This window comes from Carcharhinus amblyrhynchos, chromosome 6 (assembly GCF_965287045.1).
Source record: "Carcharhinus amblyrhynchos chromosome 6, sCarAmb.v2.hapA, whole genome shotgun sequence".
Taxonomy (NCBI): Eukaryota; Metazoa; Chordata; class Chondrichthyes; order Carcharhiniformes; family Carcharhinidae; genus Carcharhinus; species Carcharhinus amblyrhynchos.
The window spans coordinates 33,425,795-33,447,657 of NC_137329.1; the positions used below are offsets into that span (position 1 = coordinate 33,425,795).

At 43.7% G+C, this 21,863-nt stretch overlaps 1 protein-coding gene across 6 annotated transcripts in view; it reads left to right on the top strand.

Moving 5' to 3' along the window:
* tub (TUB bipartite transcription factor) overlaps positions 1-21,863 on the top strand; it is a 368,210-nt gene that overhangs the window by 317,923 nt on the left and 28,424 nt on the right. For all 6 annotated transcript variants that reach the window (XM_080190162.1, XM_080190165.1, XM_080190168.1 and 3 more), the window contains 2 exons: positions 13,060-13,227; positions 18,169-18,290. In XM_080190162.1, coding sequence (XP_080046288.1) covers positions 13,060-13,227; positions 18,169-18,290 — 290 coding nt within the window. The remainder of the gene's footprint in view (positions 1-13,059; positions 13,228-18,168; positions 18,291-21,863) is intronic.

Below are 21,863 nucleotides of genomic sequence, written 5' to 3' on the forward strand. Positions count from 1 at the left end.
TAATTTTTGAAATTGCAAGTCAATTTACACAATCATGCCAGGTCTGACTATCACACATCCACAGCAATTTTAACGAAATGTTTCTACGGCTGTAGCACGGGCTGGTTTTCTTCAACAAATGTCAACATGTTGCCGGGAATGAAGAAATGTTGATGTAGGACAATTGGATCTTATGAGGCCAGTTATACAGTAATGTTTTGAATTCATTGTTAATACCAGGGAGCTGTAAGGATTAGAATACAAACTTAAAAGGCCCACCTTATAATTTGGATTTTGTGAAGCGAAAGATATTGAGCAGGGCCTGGAGGGGGCGGGGCCTATGAGGAGCAGGGCCTGAAGGGGATAGGGCCAGGATAGGGTGGCCTGATCAGGTAGGGCAGGGGGCAACAATGTACATTCTGTCTGCAATTGGTGTGGGGGGCATTATTGGCCTGGATGGCAGGGGGGAGGGTAATTTCAGGAGGCATGGGACTCATGATTGCTGGGGGGATGTTGAGGCTGACTGCAGCAGCAGGGGCCTGACAGCTCTTCCTCTGTCAGGCTTCTGCTGACAGAGGTCTGCACATGTGCAATAGTTCCTTCTGCTGTCTGATCAGGCTGGATAGTGAACTAAGCACTACACTACCCCTAGTTTCAAAAATGGGCTAGAAACAGTCTAGCCAATTTTTCCGAGCACCACGTGTGTAAGATTGGGAATAACAACCCACCCAGAAAAATGGATCTGCAACTCTCCTATTTTCATGTTAGCTGGACACTTAGAATCTGTCTCATAAAATTTGCTGTTGCAATCAAAATATTTATCAATTGCTTAATGCATGTTCTCGCTGCAGATTGTGGCAGATTCCAACTGCAGTGGCTTTGAAGAACCCAGCAACATGAAGTTTCAGTGATAACATCATTGGGCACCATATCTGATGCGGATGATATCTGTAGGTCATTATGCAATACATGACGTGAGCCTGCAATGTTCTTGGGAAACATCACAGAGGCAATAAGGACAAGTCTGTCTTGATATGTCCAAGTACATTTGGTACAGATTGAATATCTCAGTGGTCATTGTACCTGCACTTGTTTGCTTGAGGCCCTGCTGTTGTTTTATAAAACATAAATAATTCTATGAAAGGTCAAACTGTGTTGCACTACTTAAAGTTTAAAGTTTATTTAGTGTCACAGATAGGCTTACATTAATACTGCAATGAAGTTACTGTGAAAATTCCCTAGTTGCCACACTCAGGCGCCTGTTCGGGTACACTGAGGGGAATTTAACGTGGCCAATGCATCTAGCCAACATGTCTTTCGGACTATGGGAGGAAATTGGAGCAACCAGAGGAAACTCACGTAGACACAGGGAGAACGAGCAGAATCCACACAGACACCTTTCAATCCATTTTGTTGCTGGCTGAGGAAGAATTTGCATAGTATCCTGACACAGCACGCTGTTTTTATACAATCATACTACCCAGTCATGTGTATATTTAAATTTATATCTAGATAAACACCAAAGATGTGTGGGTTAGGTGGATTGGCCATGCTAAATTGCCCCTTAGAGTCAGCGGGACTAGCTAAGGTAAATGCATGGGGTCATGGGAATAGGGCCTCGGTGGGATTGTGGTTGCTGCAGACTCAATGGGCCGAATGGCCTCTTCTGTACCGTAGGATTCTACGATTCTATGAAGGTGCTCCTTGAATTATGTTTTACAACCAAAGAAATCATTCCTGGATTGTGCTGAGATTCAGTGTGGACCCACTGGATGCGTCCCCACTTGTTACAGAGAGTTTTCTAAATCTTTAGCTCACTAATAAAATCAGTTGGGTTGCAGTGGATATCTCCTAAACATGGGTTGCTGACAAAGAATATTCGCTATTACAAAATGGAAGCTTATGGCATAAAGAGGCAGCGGCCTTTTGAAGTTGAATAAGAGACAGGAAGCAGAGTAATTTTGAACGATTGTTCCTTGGATTGGTAGGAGCTACGCAGTGGTGTTCCCTGGAAATTCAGACCTCCTTTTGCAGATATATATTATTGACCTGAACTTGAGAACACTGAGCTTAATTTCAAAGTTTGCAGATGACACCAAAGGCAGAAATATAGTGAACAGCGAGGTGGAGAGTAGAAGACTTTGGGATGGCACAGAATGGGCAGACAACTTACAGGTCAACTTTAATGCAGAGAGGTGGGAAGTAATTCATCTTGGCAGAAGGAGAGACAATAGTCAAATGATACAAGTCGATATTTATACCTTCTGGGGCGGCAGATCAAGTTGAGGGAGCTGTTAAAAGACATAGAGCCTGATTCTAGCTTTGAGTCATTGAATGGGTTTTGAGTGAATTAAAATTTCCCCCTTGTTATATGCAACAAGGTAGTTGTGGTAAATTTCTATCCCAGGTAAAGTCTCAGCTTGAATATTGGGTGGAACTTTATTTCATCTCATCCTCAAACAGAAGGAAGCTCGTACCACATTGTGGAAACCCAACTGTCAAAGTAAAGGACTTTGTTTGTGTCTCTTTAACCAGGCTGCAGCATTAGTACCCTGCTTCTGGGTTTCCTGTTGAATGGGAGTGTGAATGGTATTAGGTGGCGAATAAGGAGGGATTTCTGATTAAAGGGACCCCAGCATGAATCAGAATGGCTGAACTGAATATACATTCCTGCAAATGCAACAATTGATAAAATGTTGAAACTACCATCATGAAATTCCCTTTCACTGTCTCTGAGTGATTACATTTACTCTGTAACTCCTAATGCTGAGCTGTCAGGTGCCAGGGGCAATTGTGAATGTTCACTCAGTTGGCACTGCTTTTGCCCACACATCTGCGGTTTTCTCCCAGTGCTTAGACCATTGATGTGTGCCTATCAGCCAGTACTAGTTTGTTCCTGTTCATCCATTAGCCTGAGTCCTCTCTGCCCTCTTGCGAGTCCTCTCTACCCCTCTCCCCAGACCTCATTGCCCCTCTCCCCGTCCCTCGCTGTCCCTCTCCCCAGCCCCCTCTACCTCTCTCCTCAGCCCTCGCTGCCCCTCTCCTCAGCCCCCTCTGCCCCTCTCCCCATCTCTCTCGGCCTCTCTCCCCAGCCCTCTCTGCCCCAGCCTCCAGCCCTCTCTGCCCCAGCCTCCAGCCCTCGCTGCCCCTCTCCTCAGCCCCCTCTGCCCCTCTCCCCATCTCTCTCGGCCTCTCTCCCCAGCCCTCTCTGCCCCAGCCTCCAGCCCTCTCTGCCCCAGCCTCCAGCCCTCGCTGCCCCTCTCCCCAGCCCTCTCTGTCCCTCTCCCCATCTCTCTCTGCCTCCCTCCCCAGCCCTCTCTGCCCCAGCCTCCAGCCCTCACTGTCCCTCTCCCCCGCCCTCACTGTCCCTCTCCCCAGTCCTCGTTGCCCCTCTCCCCAGCCCTCTTTGCCCCTCTCCCCAGCCCATGCTGACCCTCTCCCCAGCCCTCACTGCCCCTCTCACCAGCCCTCATCTCCCTCTTCGCAGCTCTCACCTCCCTCACCAGCCCTCACCTCCCTCTCACCTGCCCTCACCTCCCTCTCACCAGCCCTCACCTCCTTCTTCCAGCTCTCACCTCCCTCTCACCTCCCTCTCACCCAGCCCTCACCTCCCTCTCACCCAGCCCTAGCCTCCATCTCCCCAGCCCTCTCACACACACAGCCTTCCCAGCTTGCTGCATAATTGTAATAGAATTTGAATAATTTTCCTCCTGATGAAGCATGGTACTTAGACTGCGTGTGGAAAGAAACAGGAGTGATTATTAGGCTTTATGAGAGTGCAATGGTTATAAGTAAGCAGGCCAACAAGTAGTGGTGATAATTGGAACTGCTTTTGACTTTATAATGAGTGAATATTAGGGAGACTATGTGAAAAGGAACAGCTGGCAAGTTGTAATGGGAGCTGCGTGCAAAGTTAGTAATGCATGGCCAGGTGAAAGCATTTGATTAAATTCTTGTTATCTTGTCATTATTTTGTTCAGAGATATTCCTAGAAATATTTTTCTAAAATGAAACTGAATGGAATTCAGGCCCTTCATCTGCTCTGGTGTATCCATATGATGCTGCTGTGTTAATTAACAACAGACTGATTAGATTTCTTACCAGGTACCTAATTTCACATTTGCTACACAGCATTGATTAGATATATTAAGAAATGATCAAATATCCCAAGCAAGGTTCTTTGGTATTGCTTTGAGAAATTCACGGAATTGTCTGGTTCAGCTCAAGCTGGTTTGATCCCAATTCTGCAGCTACAATGGAAAAGATAAATTGCTGTAGTATTGTGTACTATCATGCCTTTGGTAAATGTCTCGAAGTGATTCATTTGGAACGTGCTTTATATGGAGTTTAGTGACTGTTTTAAAATTCACGTAATGGGATATGAGTATTGCCCAGTCCCTAACAGCATCCCCCCATTCCAAAGAACATTTGAGAATCATCCACCTGGCTGTGACTGTGGAATCACATGTAGGCCAGACCAGGTAAGGATGGCAGATTTCCTTCCCTAAAGGACATTAGAGAACCAGATGGGTTTTTCCAACAGTCAACAATGGCTTCATGATCATCAGTAGATTCTTGATTCCAGATTTTTATTGAACTCAAAGATAACCAACTGCCATGGCGGGATTTGAACCCAGTCCCTGGATCTTATCCTGGGTTTCTGGATTCCGAGTCCGGTGACAATGCCACTATGCCACTGTTTCCTCTCACAGAAGTAAAAAGTGGCATCTATAATGAACAACTAAGTGCGCCTTGGCTTTTGAAACCTCATTTTATAATGGACCAAAATTTCACATGAGTGTGAATCTAAAGGCAGCACAATGGATAGCACCACTACATAACAGCACCAGGGACCTGCGTTCGATTGCTGGCTTGGGTCACTGTCTGTGTGGATTCTGCACATTCTCCCCGTGTCTGCGTGGGTTTCCTTCAGGTGCTCCTACAGTCCGAAAGATATTTTGGTTAGGTGCATTGGCCGTGCTAAATTCTCCCTCAGTGTACCCGAACGGGCATTGGAGTGTGGCGACTAGGAGATTTTCACAGTAACTCCTCTACAATGTTAATGTAAGTCTATTTGTGACTAATAAATAAACTTTAAACTAAACTTAAAGCTTAATCTAATGGCATTAGACTTGTCCTTGCACATTTAGGTTTTAAATTGTTTTGCACAGCAAGCTGTTGGAAGTGCGAGTTATAATGGTGATAGAAAAGGATCAGAATTTTGATCAAAGCAAGAACCCCTGATTCTGTGAACAAATCAGACTGAAGAATCATGTAATAAACAGTGGCAGGATTGCGAAGGCATCATGAACTATAAAGTTAGAATCAAATGCTAAATTAGGCACAGAAAAAGAAATACAAAGCAAGGAGATGAAGGAATAGATTGAGAGAGGAATCTCCCTCTGACGGGAGGTGGTGTGTTGTTTGCTAACCTTGGGATTCTCTGGTCCTGCCGCTAGCAATGGGAATTCCCATTGACATCACCCCATGCCGGTGGGAAGCCCACGAGCGGAGGTGGTTGCTGGTGGAACCGGAGAATTCCACAGGTGTGAACAGCTGGAGAATTCCTGCCTACTTTGTAATATATCTAACAACCATTAAAACCTGAAGGAATGAAACTCCATGCATAATAATTAATTTTCAATGCCTGAGAGGTTAATTGGCAGTAATTAACACTTGGCATATCATTAAAGAGGTACTTAGCTTGCAACGGACCAGTTTGAAATTGCTGTGGTGAGCTTAGTTCACACAAATATAGCAACTTCACACCATCAGGATTAGCTCCAAGTTCTGCTCAAAGCCCTGTGCCAAGTTGGTGCCTGACTCATCCATTCTTCTTGGCATTGAATGCAAACTTTCTGGCTGGTCTTTCAGTACACTAAACATTTAAGGGTATCCACCCATCAGTCTTCTGCAGCTCATCCACCTGAGTTGCCAGTTAAGTTCTCTGCAGTGGAACTAGTGTGCAAGCTCACCTTCCCAGGAACTGGCACCTCTGTTATCCTTTCCTACTGTCATAGAATCATAGACTCCCTTCAGTACAGAAGGAGGCCATTCAGCCCATCAAGACCACAATCCCACCCAGGACCTATTCCCATAACTCATGCATTTACCCTCTAATCCCGCTGACATTAGGAGCAATTTAGCATGGCCAATCATCCTAACCTGCATATCTTGGACTATCCTTGATCCTGTCCACATTCACATGGCTTCTCAGCAAATGCAGGTGCCTTCATGATGCCATCCTCTAAATTATGCATGGTGTTAGTATCTGAGCTGGTCACTGTGGTTGTGAAATCAAATAATGGTGTGTCTTCATCATCACTGACCCTTTTGCTCTTCACCCACTGCTTTGCTAGGTGACAGTTGGATAGAACAAAGTTAGAACAAAAAGCAGTACAGCGTTAGGAACAGGCCTTTCAGCCCACCAAGCCTGCACCGACACATTAAGCCTTTCTAAGCTAAAAATATCAGATAAAGATAGCAGATAGGAAATATGCTAATATCCTATTAGCCCTTTATAAATCAGAATGGACTGTTGTAATAAAGGGGAGGGGGGCAGTTTAGAACGGAGTTGAGGAGGAACTTCTTCACTCAAAGGGTGGCAAATCTCTGGAATTCTCTACCCGTTGAAGTGGTGGAGGCTGCCTCGCTAAATATATTTAAGATACGGGTAGATAGGTTTTTGGTAGGCAAGGGAATTAAGGGTTATGGGGAGAAAGCGGGAAAGTGGAACTGAGCCACGACAGATCAGCCATGATCTTATTGAATGGCGGGGCAGGCTCGAAGGGCTAGATGGCCTACTCCTGCTCCTATTTCTTATGTTCTTATGTAATAAATTGATGGTGACTTGATGTGGTTCGAATTAACAAAGGTTTTATTGCTAACAATAAAAAATTATGTATCCAAACGGTCAGATTGAATTAACCAAGTGACTGAACAAATCTTGTCCCTGGCTCCAACTGAAAGACCTCCTTGATCTATGATGTGTACCCCCACTGTTGATTGGTTCAGCTTCTTGCCATGACAATCCACAAGGTTTGGCTTGATCACGTGATCCTCAAGTAACACTATCTTAAAGGGCCACGTTACCACACTCCTTTCCCCTTAACACTGGAATTCAGCTTGGGAGGAACAAAGAACAGGATTAGTAAAGCAAACAATTTTTTTCATTAAAGGACAACAGGAATACCTCATGGAAAAATTCACCATAAGTTCAGTTGGTCTGGAGACTTCCAAACTCTGATACAGCGTCTCGGTTCTGTGGTAAGCTCTTTGAACTTTCAAGTATCAGACTGGACAGGTGCAAAAGACAGACTTGCCATTGCATTACTCCAGCTACTTTTCAGTGGCTACTGGTTCCTCAGTCACCGGAACCATTGGTTGCGCAGGTTCCTCATTCCCAACTAGATCCCAGTAACCAACCTGGCATCTACAAAATTACAGCAAGCATCACCCGTTGATCCCTTGTGGCCATCACTGCTCTCCTCCTTAGGTAGCCTGGAGTTTTTTGAGATGACAGCCTTGTACCTCCATGACATAGAAGACAAGTCCTGTTCTCTCCACAATCCTATCAGCCATCCATGCTGCAAAATCTCTGACCATCACCAAATCCTCAACTTGGAACACTCTTTTCTCTATGAATCATAGTTTTCCTTCCGAAAGGTTTTCCTATCCTTCACCCACCTCGCCAGATTTGGGAATCTCATGTCCAATCATGTTTTTAATTGGTGTTTCATCAATTACTCAATTGGTGTGGCCCTTGTGGTCGAGTTTGGTGTTATAAAACAATATAAAACTTGATATACATGGAAACAGAGGCCCGCTTTCTTGTTTCTTCATTGATAACTTGAGTGTCTACGCTGCACACTCTGCCAGCCCATTTGAGGCTGGGTGGCAAGGTGCTGACCTTACATGGTAAACCCTGTTGGGTGCAGCCATTAAATAGTACAAGTAGTGCTGACTGCGTGCAGAAACATAATTAGCAAGCTACGAGTCATCAACATTGTGTTCATTACATTGAATGGGTGCAGGTTAATTGAGTATCATTTCAGGAGCTGACTGAATGATGCCAAGTTGATTATTCGTCATCTCTTGTGGGTAAATGTGAACCTGGATACAAATCCTGCGTTCAGCCTCCCCTTTTGGTTCTTCATGTTTAAGAACTTTGGTGCAAATGTTTGATTCGCGGCATATTCCATTTTGCACTTTCTTACTCGATTCGCTTTAAGTCTTGAGCTCTCAAATATCTTGAACAGTTCTTGAAGTAGAAGTACCTCCAGCAATGCCATAAGCCAAACTCTTTAAGTGCCTATCACATCGATGGACAAGCAGCAATAGTAATGTCAATGTGTGTGGTGAAGAGTCAGTCCAAGCAGCTGGGCAGCCCTGTTGCTGAGGGATGTAGATCATAGAACCCTACAGTGCAGAAAGAGGCCCTTCGGCCCATCAAGTCTGCACCAAACACAATCCCACCCAGACCCTACCCCTATATACTATACCCACCAATCCCTCTAACCTCAGCTACCCTGGACACGAAGGGGCAATTTCTTAGCATAGCCAATCAACCTAACTCACACATCTTTGGACTGTGGGAGGAAATCGGAGTACCTGGACAAAACCCATGCAGACACGAGGAGAATGTGCAAACTCCACACAGACAGTGACTCGAGCCGAGAATCGAACCCAGGACCCTGGAGCTGTGAAGCAGCAGTGCTAACCACTGTGCTACCGTGCCACCGCAGATGTGGTGCGCACTGGCAGACAAAATGGGTTTCTGCCCACATTTCCAGCATTTGCAGAGGCTGAGATGGTAACACATACCTGCTGTTGGAAATAGAGCTGGCTGTATTTCTTTGCTACTCATGAATGTTTGCGGGTTTGAGCCTGTCTCCCAATCATTCTGAGATTAAGGTTTGCTGTTATTCTGGTATTACACCTCATATTACAGCTCCCTGTGAAATAGTCACTATTTGTGACTACAGTACAATTGCACGGTGACCATTTGACTGCAGTTGTGCTGCAGCAGGATCTGCTTTGCACAATAGCCTGGCCTATTTGAAGGGTTAGTTTATGAAGATTGGTTATGGCTGCTTTTCTGTGATGAAGAAGCTCCCTCATGTGACTATACTAACAGGCTTATTTTTGTATTTTTGTCGCAGCGCCTGGGGAATTATCAGTTTGTGAATAAAACAAAGGGGGAGAGTTGCAGAGGGGATCAGTTTTAATTAATAACTCTTGAAGATTATGTAAACTCTCCATGCTCTCCCCCCTCCACCCCTAGGTTGGTTTTGAGGTTAGGCATGGGGTGGGGGGGAGTGTAAAATTGAATGGATGGGATTCCCCCTGGGATCACGTTCACCCCAACCCAGAATCAATTCCATGGTTGAGTGGGCAGGGCCTCTGGCGGGAAACTCGACCTTTCACCCTTTTTAAGGCCCTCAAATAGCCACTGTGGCCATTAAGAAGCCTGTTCCTGCCCAGCCTCAATTTTTAGGTTGGTAGGAGTGGGTCAGATGCAAAAACCAAGAAAAAGCTTTCCTCCATCTTGAGGTGGAAAGTAGGATGTGCGTCAACTTGAAGGCTCTTCAGATTTGGGGTCCCCTTCACTCTGGGACCTTCGAGTTTCAGCCCTGCCTTCCCCTCCCCGACGTACTCCCTGACTGCAATTGCTCCCTTCTGAACCAATGGATTGGCTGATTATCGCTGAAGTGAGCGTTAAATGGCAGTGGGCTTCAGAGAACCGATTGTACTGTGTTACATACCGACTCAGGATAACGAATGCTGAGCACTCTCCATCCTTTAAATTCTGCCTCATATTTCTGATGAGGAAGAGTGCAGACTTCGGGCCTCTCTGATGGTTGTGCTCCTTTATGCTCTGTATTTTACAAAGTTGGTCTAGTTAGTTTGTGTTGGAGGTAATTTATCACTGTAATAAAGCAGAGTGTTAGCACTCTCCACATTGCAACAGATATGAGAAGTGATTATAAGTGATTTGTAAGCACAGAATTGTTTGCAAAGACCAGACTGAAGGCAGTTAGCCTGATCCACATAAAAACACAATATTCAGCTGTCTGTGTCTGTGTTTTGATATATTTTCGTAGTTATTCTCAGCGATGGCAGTGTGTATTTATTGCTGCGTGTAATGATTTTAATTTGCAGTATAAGTTGACAGGGTCAAACAATAGAGCAACTAGTTTATATTGAATCATTCCATGTTAATCAGTCAAAGTTAATTGAGGAATGTTGTACGAATGCAATAGGAACTCAGTCATTACAATCACTAACAATAATTTTTATCTTAATGTGTTTTTAGATTTTACAATCACAAAACCTTCCAAATACTCAGTAGTTGGATTAAACTCCTAATGGATGGCTCTCTGTGAAAACACTTAGTGTTTAATTCCCTAAGTCTCCAGAAGTTATCTCAGAACAGAAATAGTCAAATCAACATAATCAGCAAATCCATTGGATTTTTGTTGATGCAATTAATAAAAGGTTTCAGTCTGTAAAGTAATATAACTAATAGGTCCCCAGTGAAAGAATCTAGACTTTAAATGTTGGATTATATTTGCCACAACAACTTTTCTCTTTATTTTTAAAATATCTGTATTCCTTCCAGAAAAAATAACTCCTGTCTCAAAGTCCAAATTACATCAGGGCGCACTCAACAGGAGGAGGCAAATAAAGGGTTTTTTTTAATGGTTGGCGAGAAGGAACTGGTATGTGGGGAGCTGATTGTTGGAGGAGAAAGGATGAGTATGAAGACTGAAAGACAGACCTGGATCTTGCTAAAACTTAAGGCTGACACTTTCAGCAACTCACACACTTATCAACAATTTCTAAAGTGGCTATTGCTGAGAAAAGAGATACAGGCCAGTATTTTATGACCTCGCTCGGGCAAGTCACGTAAAATTCCCCCTGAGGCCAATAGAGAATTCCATTCTGTGAGCTCCAACTGTCCCGATTCTGGGGAGGACGTGCAAGTAAAATTCTGGCTATGGTGTCAAAGTTTTTTGACTTGCACTCTCCAGGTTAGGTCCAGGAGTGCCAAGTTTCAAAGGAAGCAACAAATCATACTGCAGGTTAAAAGAGTACCAATTGGTTGGCAAGTAGACTCTAATTGGCCAAGGCATTGCTATTGAAAATGAATTAGAGAATTATTATCTTCCATGCTTTAGTTTGATTCAAAAATGCATGTATTCCTTTTGCCAGTAGTGGAGAGGCCCCACCTATGAATATATAGCTCCCAGCAAGGGTACGTGAGCCACATTGTGAACCTGACTAATGATCATAAGTTGATTGTTTGTGTAATTCTTGGTACACTTAGGATTGTTCAGCAAGTTCTCTCCAATCGAGGAATCACATCTAACATTCGACATTATGTTGTGAGTTTTGCAAGCCCAGGAAATGGTCTGCCTGTTGCAAACAGCCGAAGGGATGTGCAGTTTGATAAGATCAGCTAGTTATTGGAACATATGGTCTATGTACCTGGCATCTGGCACTGAAATTCATAAACACATTACTCATCTGTGTGGTAGAAGGACTTCTTTTTGGCTTGAAGGCAGCAGCCTGTTAGTGGAAAATGCTACTCGTTATGTTGTTGTGCAGGAGGAGATTGAAATGGCTTCATCTTGTTCAAGTTTCTTAGAAGTTTCTGAGGCAGTTAGAAACTGTCAGGAAATGCTGGTCCAGCCAGCGATGCTCACATCCCCATGAATGATTATTAAAAAAATAATAAGTTTGTGTGACACACACTGAACAATGATCTGATCAGGGTAGCCATTATCCCACAGAATAACTTTGATGTGCCTTACCTTGGCATCAAGCATGCACAGTGAGCAACTGGCACCTATTTATGTAATATCTTCTCTATATTACAGAGAAGTCTAACTTTATAGCATGAGGAGGTATAGGGAGGGTGCATCAAATTTATTCTACAGGATGATGGCTACCCTGACCAGATCAATGCTTGCTGTATATCACATATACTCATTAAATATGGCTAAGTTCGCTATTTTAGAAGCTGAAAAATGCCCAGTCTACCTGCAATTATCCTGGAAATGTAAGGTATCTCAAAATATATTGGAGCAATAGGTGAAGGTGTTTCTTTCACACTGTCACTATGCAGTAGCAACATGTTCCGCTAACAGGATGCTACTATTGAACCAAAAGGACATTCTGTCTACCATATAAATGAATAACATTGTATATAATTTGCAATTCCAATGCAATGCCAGGTGCATAGGCCATGCATTCCAATGACTGGTGGATCATATCAAACAGCACATCCTCTCAGATGTGGTTCCACTGCTAGACAGTACCTCCTGAACAATCCAGAACCTGCAGAGAATTACATTGACAACTAATTTAAGACAATCGGTCATGCTCACGGTGTGACTCGCTAATGCCTGCTAAACGCAACATACATTCATACACAGGCAAAAGGAGCACATACAGGCATCGTGTGAAATAAACAAAAGCATTGTGGTGGGGGGAGGCAATATTTCTCTGGTGCATTCTCCATGGAAACACCTCAATCAAGCAGAGTCAACTTGTGAACCAATCAGCACCCGTCTTGAATGCAATATAAATTTTGCTCCCTTTGAAATTTGGCATTCTTGTGTTTGTCCTGATGAGTGCAAGACGTAAACCTTCAGCAGTGTCTTTTTTTCAGAAATACTCAAGTACTGTGTTACCAAGTGACAATCCTAGATTCACCATTATTGTCTACTTTAGTCCTTTCACGCTTCAGTTAGACTAATGTGGTGGTTTGGTATATTAGCAGTGAGCAACTGAAAGCTCCTTTATTCATCATGAAGTAATGCCTGTGCCATATTGGAGTTTTATCCTAACTCTTTGTCTCCTCATGTGTGATAAGGCCTAGATCCAGGGCTATTTTTTCTCAGCGTTCTTGGGGCATGTGTGCATCTTGAACTCCTTTTGGAGTGCAGCGATCAGTTGGCTGTTATGCTGGTAGTAGTTTAACCTTTGAGGATTTAACCCAAAGCCAGGAATGCTAAGAAATTTCGGACATTAACACTTGGTTGAACTTACAGTTGATCTCCTTTGATCCATCAGGGATTGATGGTCCCGCTGCTTTTCAGGATGATGTCCAGGAAGTGGGCAGTCAAATTCAGATTCTCACTGTTGGACAGTCCAGCAACGATGATGATGTGGATACAGACACTGCAGCCAGCGCACAGCAGGCAACAAAGCAGGACCTCCGAGTAACAATGCAGAAAAAAGGTAAGCCAATTTATTACTTGCCACAACTGAACTGAAGCCTACAGAAACCTTCTTCAGTGGACGGAGAATAAATATCCCAGTTAAATTACTACAATTCATTGTGAGGAAAAAAAAAATCAGCCGGAATGTAAAAGAGGCCTGTGCCTGTTTCATGCTAATCCAAAGGTCAATTAACACACACACACACACACACACACACCCTTTATTTTGGGATGTGAGCAACACAGGCTAGGCTTGTGTATACTGCCCATCCCTAAATGTCCCTGAGAATGAGCTACCTTCCTGAACCAATGCAGTCTGCATAGCGTAGGTAGACCCACAGTATGATGAGGGATGGTGTTCCAGAAGTTTGATCCAGCAACAGTGAAGGAGTAGTAACATACATAAATGGGATAAGAGCAGTGCTGGCAAGGCCAGCATATGTTCCCCATCCCTATTTGCACTTGTGGGCAGCATGGTAGCACAGTGGTTAGCACTGCTGCTTCACAACTCCAGGGACCTGGGTTCGATTCCCGGCTCGGGTCACTGTCTGTGCGGAGTTTGCACATTTTCCTCGTGTCTACGTGGGTTTCATCCAGCTGCTCCGGTTTCCTCCCACAGTCCAAAGATATGCGGATTAGGTTGATTGGCCATGCTAAAATTGCCTCTTAGTGTCCTGAGATGCTTTGGTTAGAGGGTTTACCAGGTAAATATGTAGGGATATAGTGGTAGGGCCTGGATGGGATTGTGGTTGGTGCAGACTCAATGGGCCAGATGGCCTCTTTCTATAATTTCTATAATTCTAAAGTGGTGGTGAGACACCCTCTAAGTCAGGATGGTGAGTGACTTGGAGGGGCACTTGCAGGTGATGGTATTCCCATGCATCTGCTGCCCTTGTTCTTCTAGGTGGTAGAGGTCAAGGCCTATCAAAGGAGTCTTGGCGAATTGCATCTTATACATGATACTCAGTGCTGCTACTGTGAGTTGATGGTGAAGGGACTGAATGTTAAGGTAGTGGAAAGGGTGTCAGTCAAGTGGGCTGAATTATCCTGGAATCAAAAGAGAAAATGCTGTAAAATCTCAGCAGGCCTGGCACCATCTGTAAGGAGAGAAAAGAGCTGCCATTTTGAGTCCAGATGATCTTTTGTCAAAGCTTTGACAAAGGGTCATCTGGACTTAAAACATCAGCTCTTTTCTCTCCTCACAGATGGTGCCAGACCTGCTGAGATTTTCCAACATTTTCTCTTTTTGTTTCAGGTTCCATCATCCGCAGTAATTTGCTTCTATTTATTGAAATATCTGGGATGGTGTCAAATTTCTTGAACGTTGTTGGAGCAGCACCCATCCAAACAAATAGAGAACATTCCATCACACTCCTGTCTTGTGCCTTGTAGACGATAGAAAGGCTTTGGGGAGTCAGATGAGTAACTCACTGCAGAACTCTCAGCTTCTAGCCTGCTATTGTCGTCACAGTATTGATATGGTTAGTCCAGTTAAGAATCTGATAAAGATTTAATTCGCGATAGAATCATGCTTAAGTCCTATGCCACTAGGAAGTAGCGCAATACCGTCTAAACCCAAGTGATGAAGGATCATTTCATCTTATTGGTTATATCTGGATTTAATCTCAGCCCAAAGATGTAAAAGTTACATTGAAGCCACTTAACCCACTAAACCATCCATAACCCCGGTGTTTAAAGATGTGGTAACTTGATACCACACATAAGGTAGTTGAATGTATTGTTTAAAGAATGATCTTCATATAAATAAATATCAAAGTTTAGCAATAATAATAATTCAGCAGAGCTGTAATAACTATGAAAACAGGAGCAACTAGCACACAGCAGAACACTCTGCTTGTAGGAGAAGGGGCACTCTGTATTCAAAACAACACCCTGTAACAAAAAGATCATTCCAATTAAATCCAATTCATAGCTACAAACACTGAATAGTCTTTTGTTGTCAGAAATTTCCTCCCTAAAGCAGAACCTGTTATAGAGTCTTCAACAATTTAAATGTTGTTGAGTCATAGCAATGTTAACTCATAGAGTTCATAGATCCTACAGTGCAGAAGGAGGCCATTTGGCCCTTCGAGTCTGCACTGGCCACAATGCCACCCAGGTCCTGCCCCCGTAATGCCATGAATTTACCCTTGGAGTCCCCTTGACACTAAGGGTCAATTTTAGCATGGCTAATCCACCTAACCTGCACATCTTTGGACTGTGGGAGAAAAACGGAGCACCCAGAGAAAACCCACACAGACATGGGGAGAATGTGCAAACTCCACACAGATAGTGATCCGAGGCTGTGAATTGAATTCTGGTCCCTGGTGCTGTGAGGCAGCAGTGCTGAACACTGTGCCACCGTGCCCCCCATGTTGATGACATTAACCTTGATTTGAAATTGGGACTGTTCCATCTTTATTCCTTGTTAGAATGAGACTCGAATGGTATATATTGAAAGCTACTGCAACCTTTATTTCATGCTATCTTTCAAATTTCTTCAAATATTGAAGTGCAAATTGTTGCAGCCAAGGCAGACTCTGATTACATTGGAGAAAAAGGCTTCTTGAAGCAGCATTTTGTGTTTACACTTGTCCCAATATATCCTATAAACTTATGCAAATTAATATAAATTGATACCACAATAGATTCTCCATTTTGGTTCATTGATTCTTGATTCATTTACAATGGGTGCTGGTCAGTCAGCAAAATCTTTGTTGATGAACTCTATCATGTGAGGTTAGCTTAGCATATACGTAAAACTTGTCCTTCAATTCAGTTAACTGAGCCATTCCCCACTATTTACTGAAAATGCTGGAAAATCTCAGCAGGTCTGACAGCATCTGTGGAGAAGGAGTAGAGCCAATATTTCGAATGTGGGTGACCCTTCATCAGAGCTCTGCTCCTAGAATTATTCCCATGTAGGCCAACCTGTTGGTGCAGCCAAATTCTGTACTATAACCCATATTAAACCCCATAGCATTTGAAAGCCAATTTCCTATGCCACATTTCTAACCACATAATTTTCTCTTTAATCTAGTATTCCTGTATTTAACTGGTACTAGCACTGACAGTAGTCAGGAACTCACCAAGGTTCCTCAGGCAGCACCTTCTGAATCCACAAACCCGAACATCTCGATGGACAAGGGCAGCAGATGCTTGGGAATACCACCACCTGGAAGTTCCCCTCCAAGTCACTCATCATCCTGATTTTGAAATATATCACCATTCCTTCACCGTCGCTGGGTCAAAATCCTGCAACTCCCTCCCTAACAGCACTGTCCCTCAGGGTAGTGTCCTAGATCCAACAATTTTCTGTGATTCATCAATGACCTTCCCTCCTTCATAAGGTCAGAAGTGGGAATGTTTGCCAATGATTGCACAATGTTCAGCACCATTCATGACTCCTCAGATACTGAAGCAGTCCATGTTCAAATGCAACAGGATCCGGACAATATCCAGGCTTGGGCTGACAAGTGGCACCACACAAATGCCAGGCAATGACCATCGCTAATATGAGACACTCTAACATTCAATGGTGTTACCATCACAGAATCCTCCATTGTCAACAACCTTGGGGTTACCATTGACCAGAAACTCAACTGGCCTCACCACATAAACACAGTGGCTACAAGAGCAGGTCAGAAGCTAGGAATACTGTGGCAAGTAACTCATCTCCTGACTTCCCAAAGCCTATCCACCATCTACAAGGCACAAACCAGGAATGTGATGGAATATTCCCCACTTGCCTGGATGGTTCCTGCTCCAATATCACTCAAAAGCTTGGTACCATTGAGGACAAAGCAGCCCACTTGATTGGCACTGTATCTACAAACATTCAATCCCTCCACCATCGATGCACAGTAGCAGCAGTGTGTACTATCTATAAGATGCACTGCAGAAATTCACCAAAGATCCTTAGGCAGCACCTTCCAAACCCATGACCACTTCCATCTAGAAGGATAGGGCAGCAGATACATGGGAACACCACCACCTGTAAGTTCCCCTCCAAGCCACTCACCATCCTGACTTGGAAATATATCACCGCTCCTTCACTGTAACTGGGTCGAGATCGTAGAATTCCCTCTCTAACCCACAACATGTGGACAGCTCACTGCCACCTTCTCAAGGGCAACTAGCGATGGACAATAAATGCTGACCAGCCAGTGACACCCATGTCCCATGAATGAATTAAAAAAAAGCTGAGGGTGTATTTACACTACATGGACTGTGAAGGATTAAGAAGGTAGCTCACCTACCAACTTCTCAAGGGCAATTAGAGATGGGCACTAAATGCTCGCCTAGCCAGCAATGCTCACATCTGATCAATGAATTTTTAAAAAATCCTGGAATTGCTATCTTGTAGTTTTACTTTTTACTTTACCTTGACAAATGCTGAATCTGAATCCAATTCCCAAGTGGATCCTCCTTTTTGTATGAGAGTCTCCAAATCCAATCTGCTTCCTATGATACCTGGGACATATCACAACATTTAGGGTTTATTCTAATGGTTACTGATGTGACTATCTGCTTCTCTCACTGTCAAACCTCTCATTACCATTGCCTTTTCACTCTTTATTCTACCCTTTTTGACAACACATTCCTGTGTTCTTAAAAGTATGTATAGTTCCACTGATGAATTTATGCTTTGAGCGCAGAGCTTTGAGCCTCGATAAGCTTGAAAGTATCCTTTGGGATTTTCCATCTAATAACTCCCTTTCCCAAATTCTCATTAAGGATTCTTAATGCACCAGGATTGCAAATTCATGCCTGTGTGAGTTTGTGATCATGTTTCACTCTTCATGGCCTTAATCCCAACAGTTGATTGACTTTGTGTAACTTAGGCTTGTTCAGATAATGTAACTTAGGCTTGTAGATATCAATCTTAAAACATTGGCATACTACCTGAATAAGAAATAACCCAGAAAGTTGAGTTAACCGATGTGTTTTGCTTCAACAGGTATTTCTAGCAGTATGAACTTTGATGAGGAAGAAGATGAAGAAGATGAAGATAGTTCTAGCTCTTCACAGTTGAACAGTAACACCAGGCCTGGCTCTGCTTCCAGTAAAAAATCTAATAAGGTGAAGATGAGAAATCATTTCTTCACACTTGTTCAAAACTTAAGAGGGTGGAAAAGCTGAAGAACAGGCCAGGGTTCAAACAGCAGCTTAGAAAATCTCTCCATCTCTAAACTTGTGTTTCTTTTCCTTGTGTAATTTTGCAGGTCTCTCTCCCCAACCAAACTGGCTACATTCTCATTTTCAAAGCCTTTGTAAAATACTTCAATTCAATTAAAAGTTGACACAACACATGATGGCTCGTTGGTTAGCAGAGCTGCTTCACAACGTCAGGGACCATGGTTCGATTCCTGGCTTGTGTCTGTATAGAGTCTGCACATTTCCCCATGCCTGCATGGGTTTCATCTGGTTTCCTCCCATAATCCAAAAGACGTGCTGGTTAGGTGCATTGGCCATGCTAAATTCTCCCTTAATGTACCCGAACAGACACCAGAGTGTGGCGACTAGGGGATTTTCACAGTAATTTCATTACCATGTTAATGTAAGCTGACTTGTGACACTAATAAATAAACTTAAAAAATATATAACTTTTGGAGAGTGAAAATGTAATTTAGCATTCCTCTATTTTTGGTCCCATTAGCTGTCACTGGGATCAACAGCTCCTTCTGTCTGTTGAATGTAAGGATCCTGTTTGACATGAGTTTGAATAGCAGAGGCTGGCGGCATTTAATAGCAAGTGATTCAGCACAAACTGTGAGCCTCATTCAGAATGAGACTGTAGCCGTGTAAGATGGAAATGGTACAGCAGTGCAGCAAAGAATGGCACAGCTACTTCTGGTCCATTTAGCAGCTGCGGACTGGGCATTATATGCAAATGTGTCTGCCCGGTTACGGCAGCTTCAGGTAGCATGTGAGTATTTTCAGTGCAAGCTTTTCTGTTTCTCAATTGAATCAACTTTAGAGTGGCCACAAATCCCCAGCTTTTACAAAGAAAGTTTGATCAGTTAACTTCCTCATGTTCTGCCTTTCATGTTGATGCTTGTTTTGTTGCAAGTATCAAGGGTCAATGTGTGATCTAATGGTTGATGATCACTGTCCTTGGATAATAAGCATCTGCAGTGTTTGTTGGGTAGACTCAAAATATCTGCAGAGAACTGAAATGTCACTTAATGGCTGAATACAAGTAATGGACAATAATGATTATCATTGGGCCCTTTTTACCATTTTGATTCGAAGTGCTGGAAGGTTTCAGATCTGACTTTTAGACCCATTCTCAGGCACCCCCATACACACTCTGCATGAAAAAATATCAGCAATTCTGAATTGCGCTGCACAAGCCTGTAAGCGGGGCTAAATGCATCCAAAATCCTGCAGCTCTGATTGGCAACTCCAACGGCGCGCGCGCAGAGAAGAAAGATAGAATGCGGCTTCCCTGTCACATCCCTCCCGGGCCGGACAACACCTTCCCCTGGCCCCCACAGACACTGCCCCACCCCCACAACATTACTGACCTCCTTATTCTCCCCACCCCATCCAGACCAATTGAAGGCCGCTCACCTCTTCCACTGTGAAGTAGCAGCGAACACCCCCCCCCACCCCCCCCCCCCCCCGCCCCCCACTGATCTCAAGCTGAAAGCCATTCTACACATCATTTATCTCCTCACTAACTAGAGAGCCTGAAACAGACTTTTATGGAGCATGTCTGTTTCATGTTGATTCTGAACGGGGGAAACGCCTGTTAGGTGTGTAGCCCATTAAGCCAATTTGGATACAAATGCGTTTAAGTGGCCATTGCGCCAGTCATCAGCCATTTTCAGGCCTTGGTAAAGGGGAAACTGGAAGTGGGCATGGATCATGCTACTCGCCTCACGTCCAACTTTACCAGGTTTTCGCGCTCGCAAAACAGCCGCAACTTGATGGTAAAATCAGGCCCATTGGCTCCACAGACACTGAAATACCAGAATCATACTAACCCTGAGCAGCCTCTGACATGCAATCCGATACTATCCTCTTCCACTGCCTTTCCTCCATCATCCAGCTGCACCGATCTTCATTAGGCTCATTAATAATATTTAAATCAACATTTAAATTGATTTGAATATTGAGATCAGCCTCATGTCCTTCCCGGACCGAGGCTGATCTTGCTGGAAATCTGGTCCCAGTAAAATCACAAGAGACAAGAAATCAGGCGTGAACCTGATGTTTTGCCTCTCTCAGAGTCTTACCGGCTCACTCTGTCCATCGACCGATGGGACGAGAAGGTAAGGTCACCCCCATTGTCTTTGGTCTAGATAAACCTGCTCTCTCATCACCTGACACCATCACCCGCCAATTGTGTGATTTTGACCTCTCTTGTACACAACCATTTTGATGTACTCGACTCTGAGATAAGCTTCAGTCACATATCTTCTCAGTCACTCCTTAAAGCCTGCCCCTTTGATCAAGCTTTTGGTCATCTGTCCAATTCTTGCCTTGTGTGACTTGATGTCAGTCTTTGTTTGGTAAAATAGCTGTGAAGCACCTTAGGATGTTTCATTATGGGTAAAGATGCTGCTTAAATGCTTAGTTGTTGTTGTTCAGTGTAGTACGGAGGATGGCAGAATTCACATAAGATAACTGGAGTTCGATCTGATCCTTCAGTTCCTTTATAAGATCTCCTGACAATACTTAAAAGGGAATAAGGGAGCTCTCCTATTGTCCCAGCCAATATTTACCCTTCAACAACTTCACTAAACAGATTATCTGGTCATTACTACTCATGGGACCCTTCTATGCATAAACTGGCTGCCAGATGTCCCGACATTACATCAGTGACTACACCTCACTAGCACACGTTGTCACGGAGGTGCTTTGAGATTTTCTGATGGTGTGGAAGACAGCAGATAAATGCAAGTACATTCTTACCTTTGGAAGTCTGACAGCACTCACTGTTTTTAATTATAGTCAGTGTGAATCTCAGAAACTGAAGAGGATTCAGGTACTTCTAGTCCTCCAATCTGAGCAACAGCCACTAATTCTTCCACCAACTAATTTCCTATCAAACTTGTCTTGCCCTGTTCAGTTTTAATGGGACCTGGTGCTGCCTTTTATGTTGGGAGCAAGGTTCCCATCCCCCAGTGTAAAAGCTGAGTTCAGCCTACCCCAACTTGGCTGGCCTATCCCACAGCCATTCAAGATCATTGGAGTCTAAATTAGATTGAGCCAGGCTTTCTGTACCCATCATGGAGGGGGTCATATATCCTGGAACCTGCAGCAAGATGCAGAATATCTGGGATTGGTAAGTGGGTAAACATTCTCATTACTATTTCAGCAATTTTCTGGTTATCATTTTCATTGGTTAGCTCAATCTAGGAGCATAGGAACAGGTGTAGGCCATTCAGCCCATTGAGCCATTTATTAAGATCATGGCTGATCTCTGACTCTCTCAGAAACCTATCATTATGCTTAAGAGTCTCCAAATCAAGATACAGAGATTGATTTAACGTTTGCCCAACATGAATGCCCCTAACATAGGGACACAACTCACGTGCTGAGGTCCAGGAAACCAAGGTGCAGGTTGAAAGGATATACTAGAGTTAGAGTAATCAGTTCTTTTTCAAAGATGCCTGGTAGTTTGTTCCATTAACTTGCAGTTAA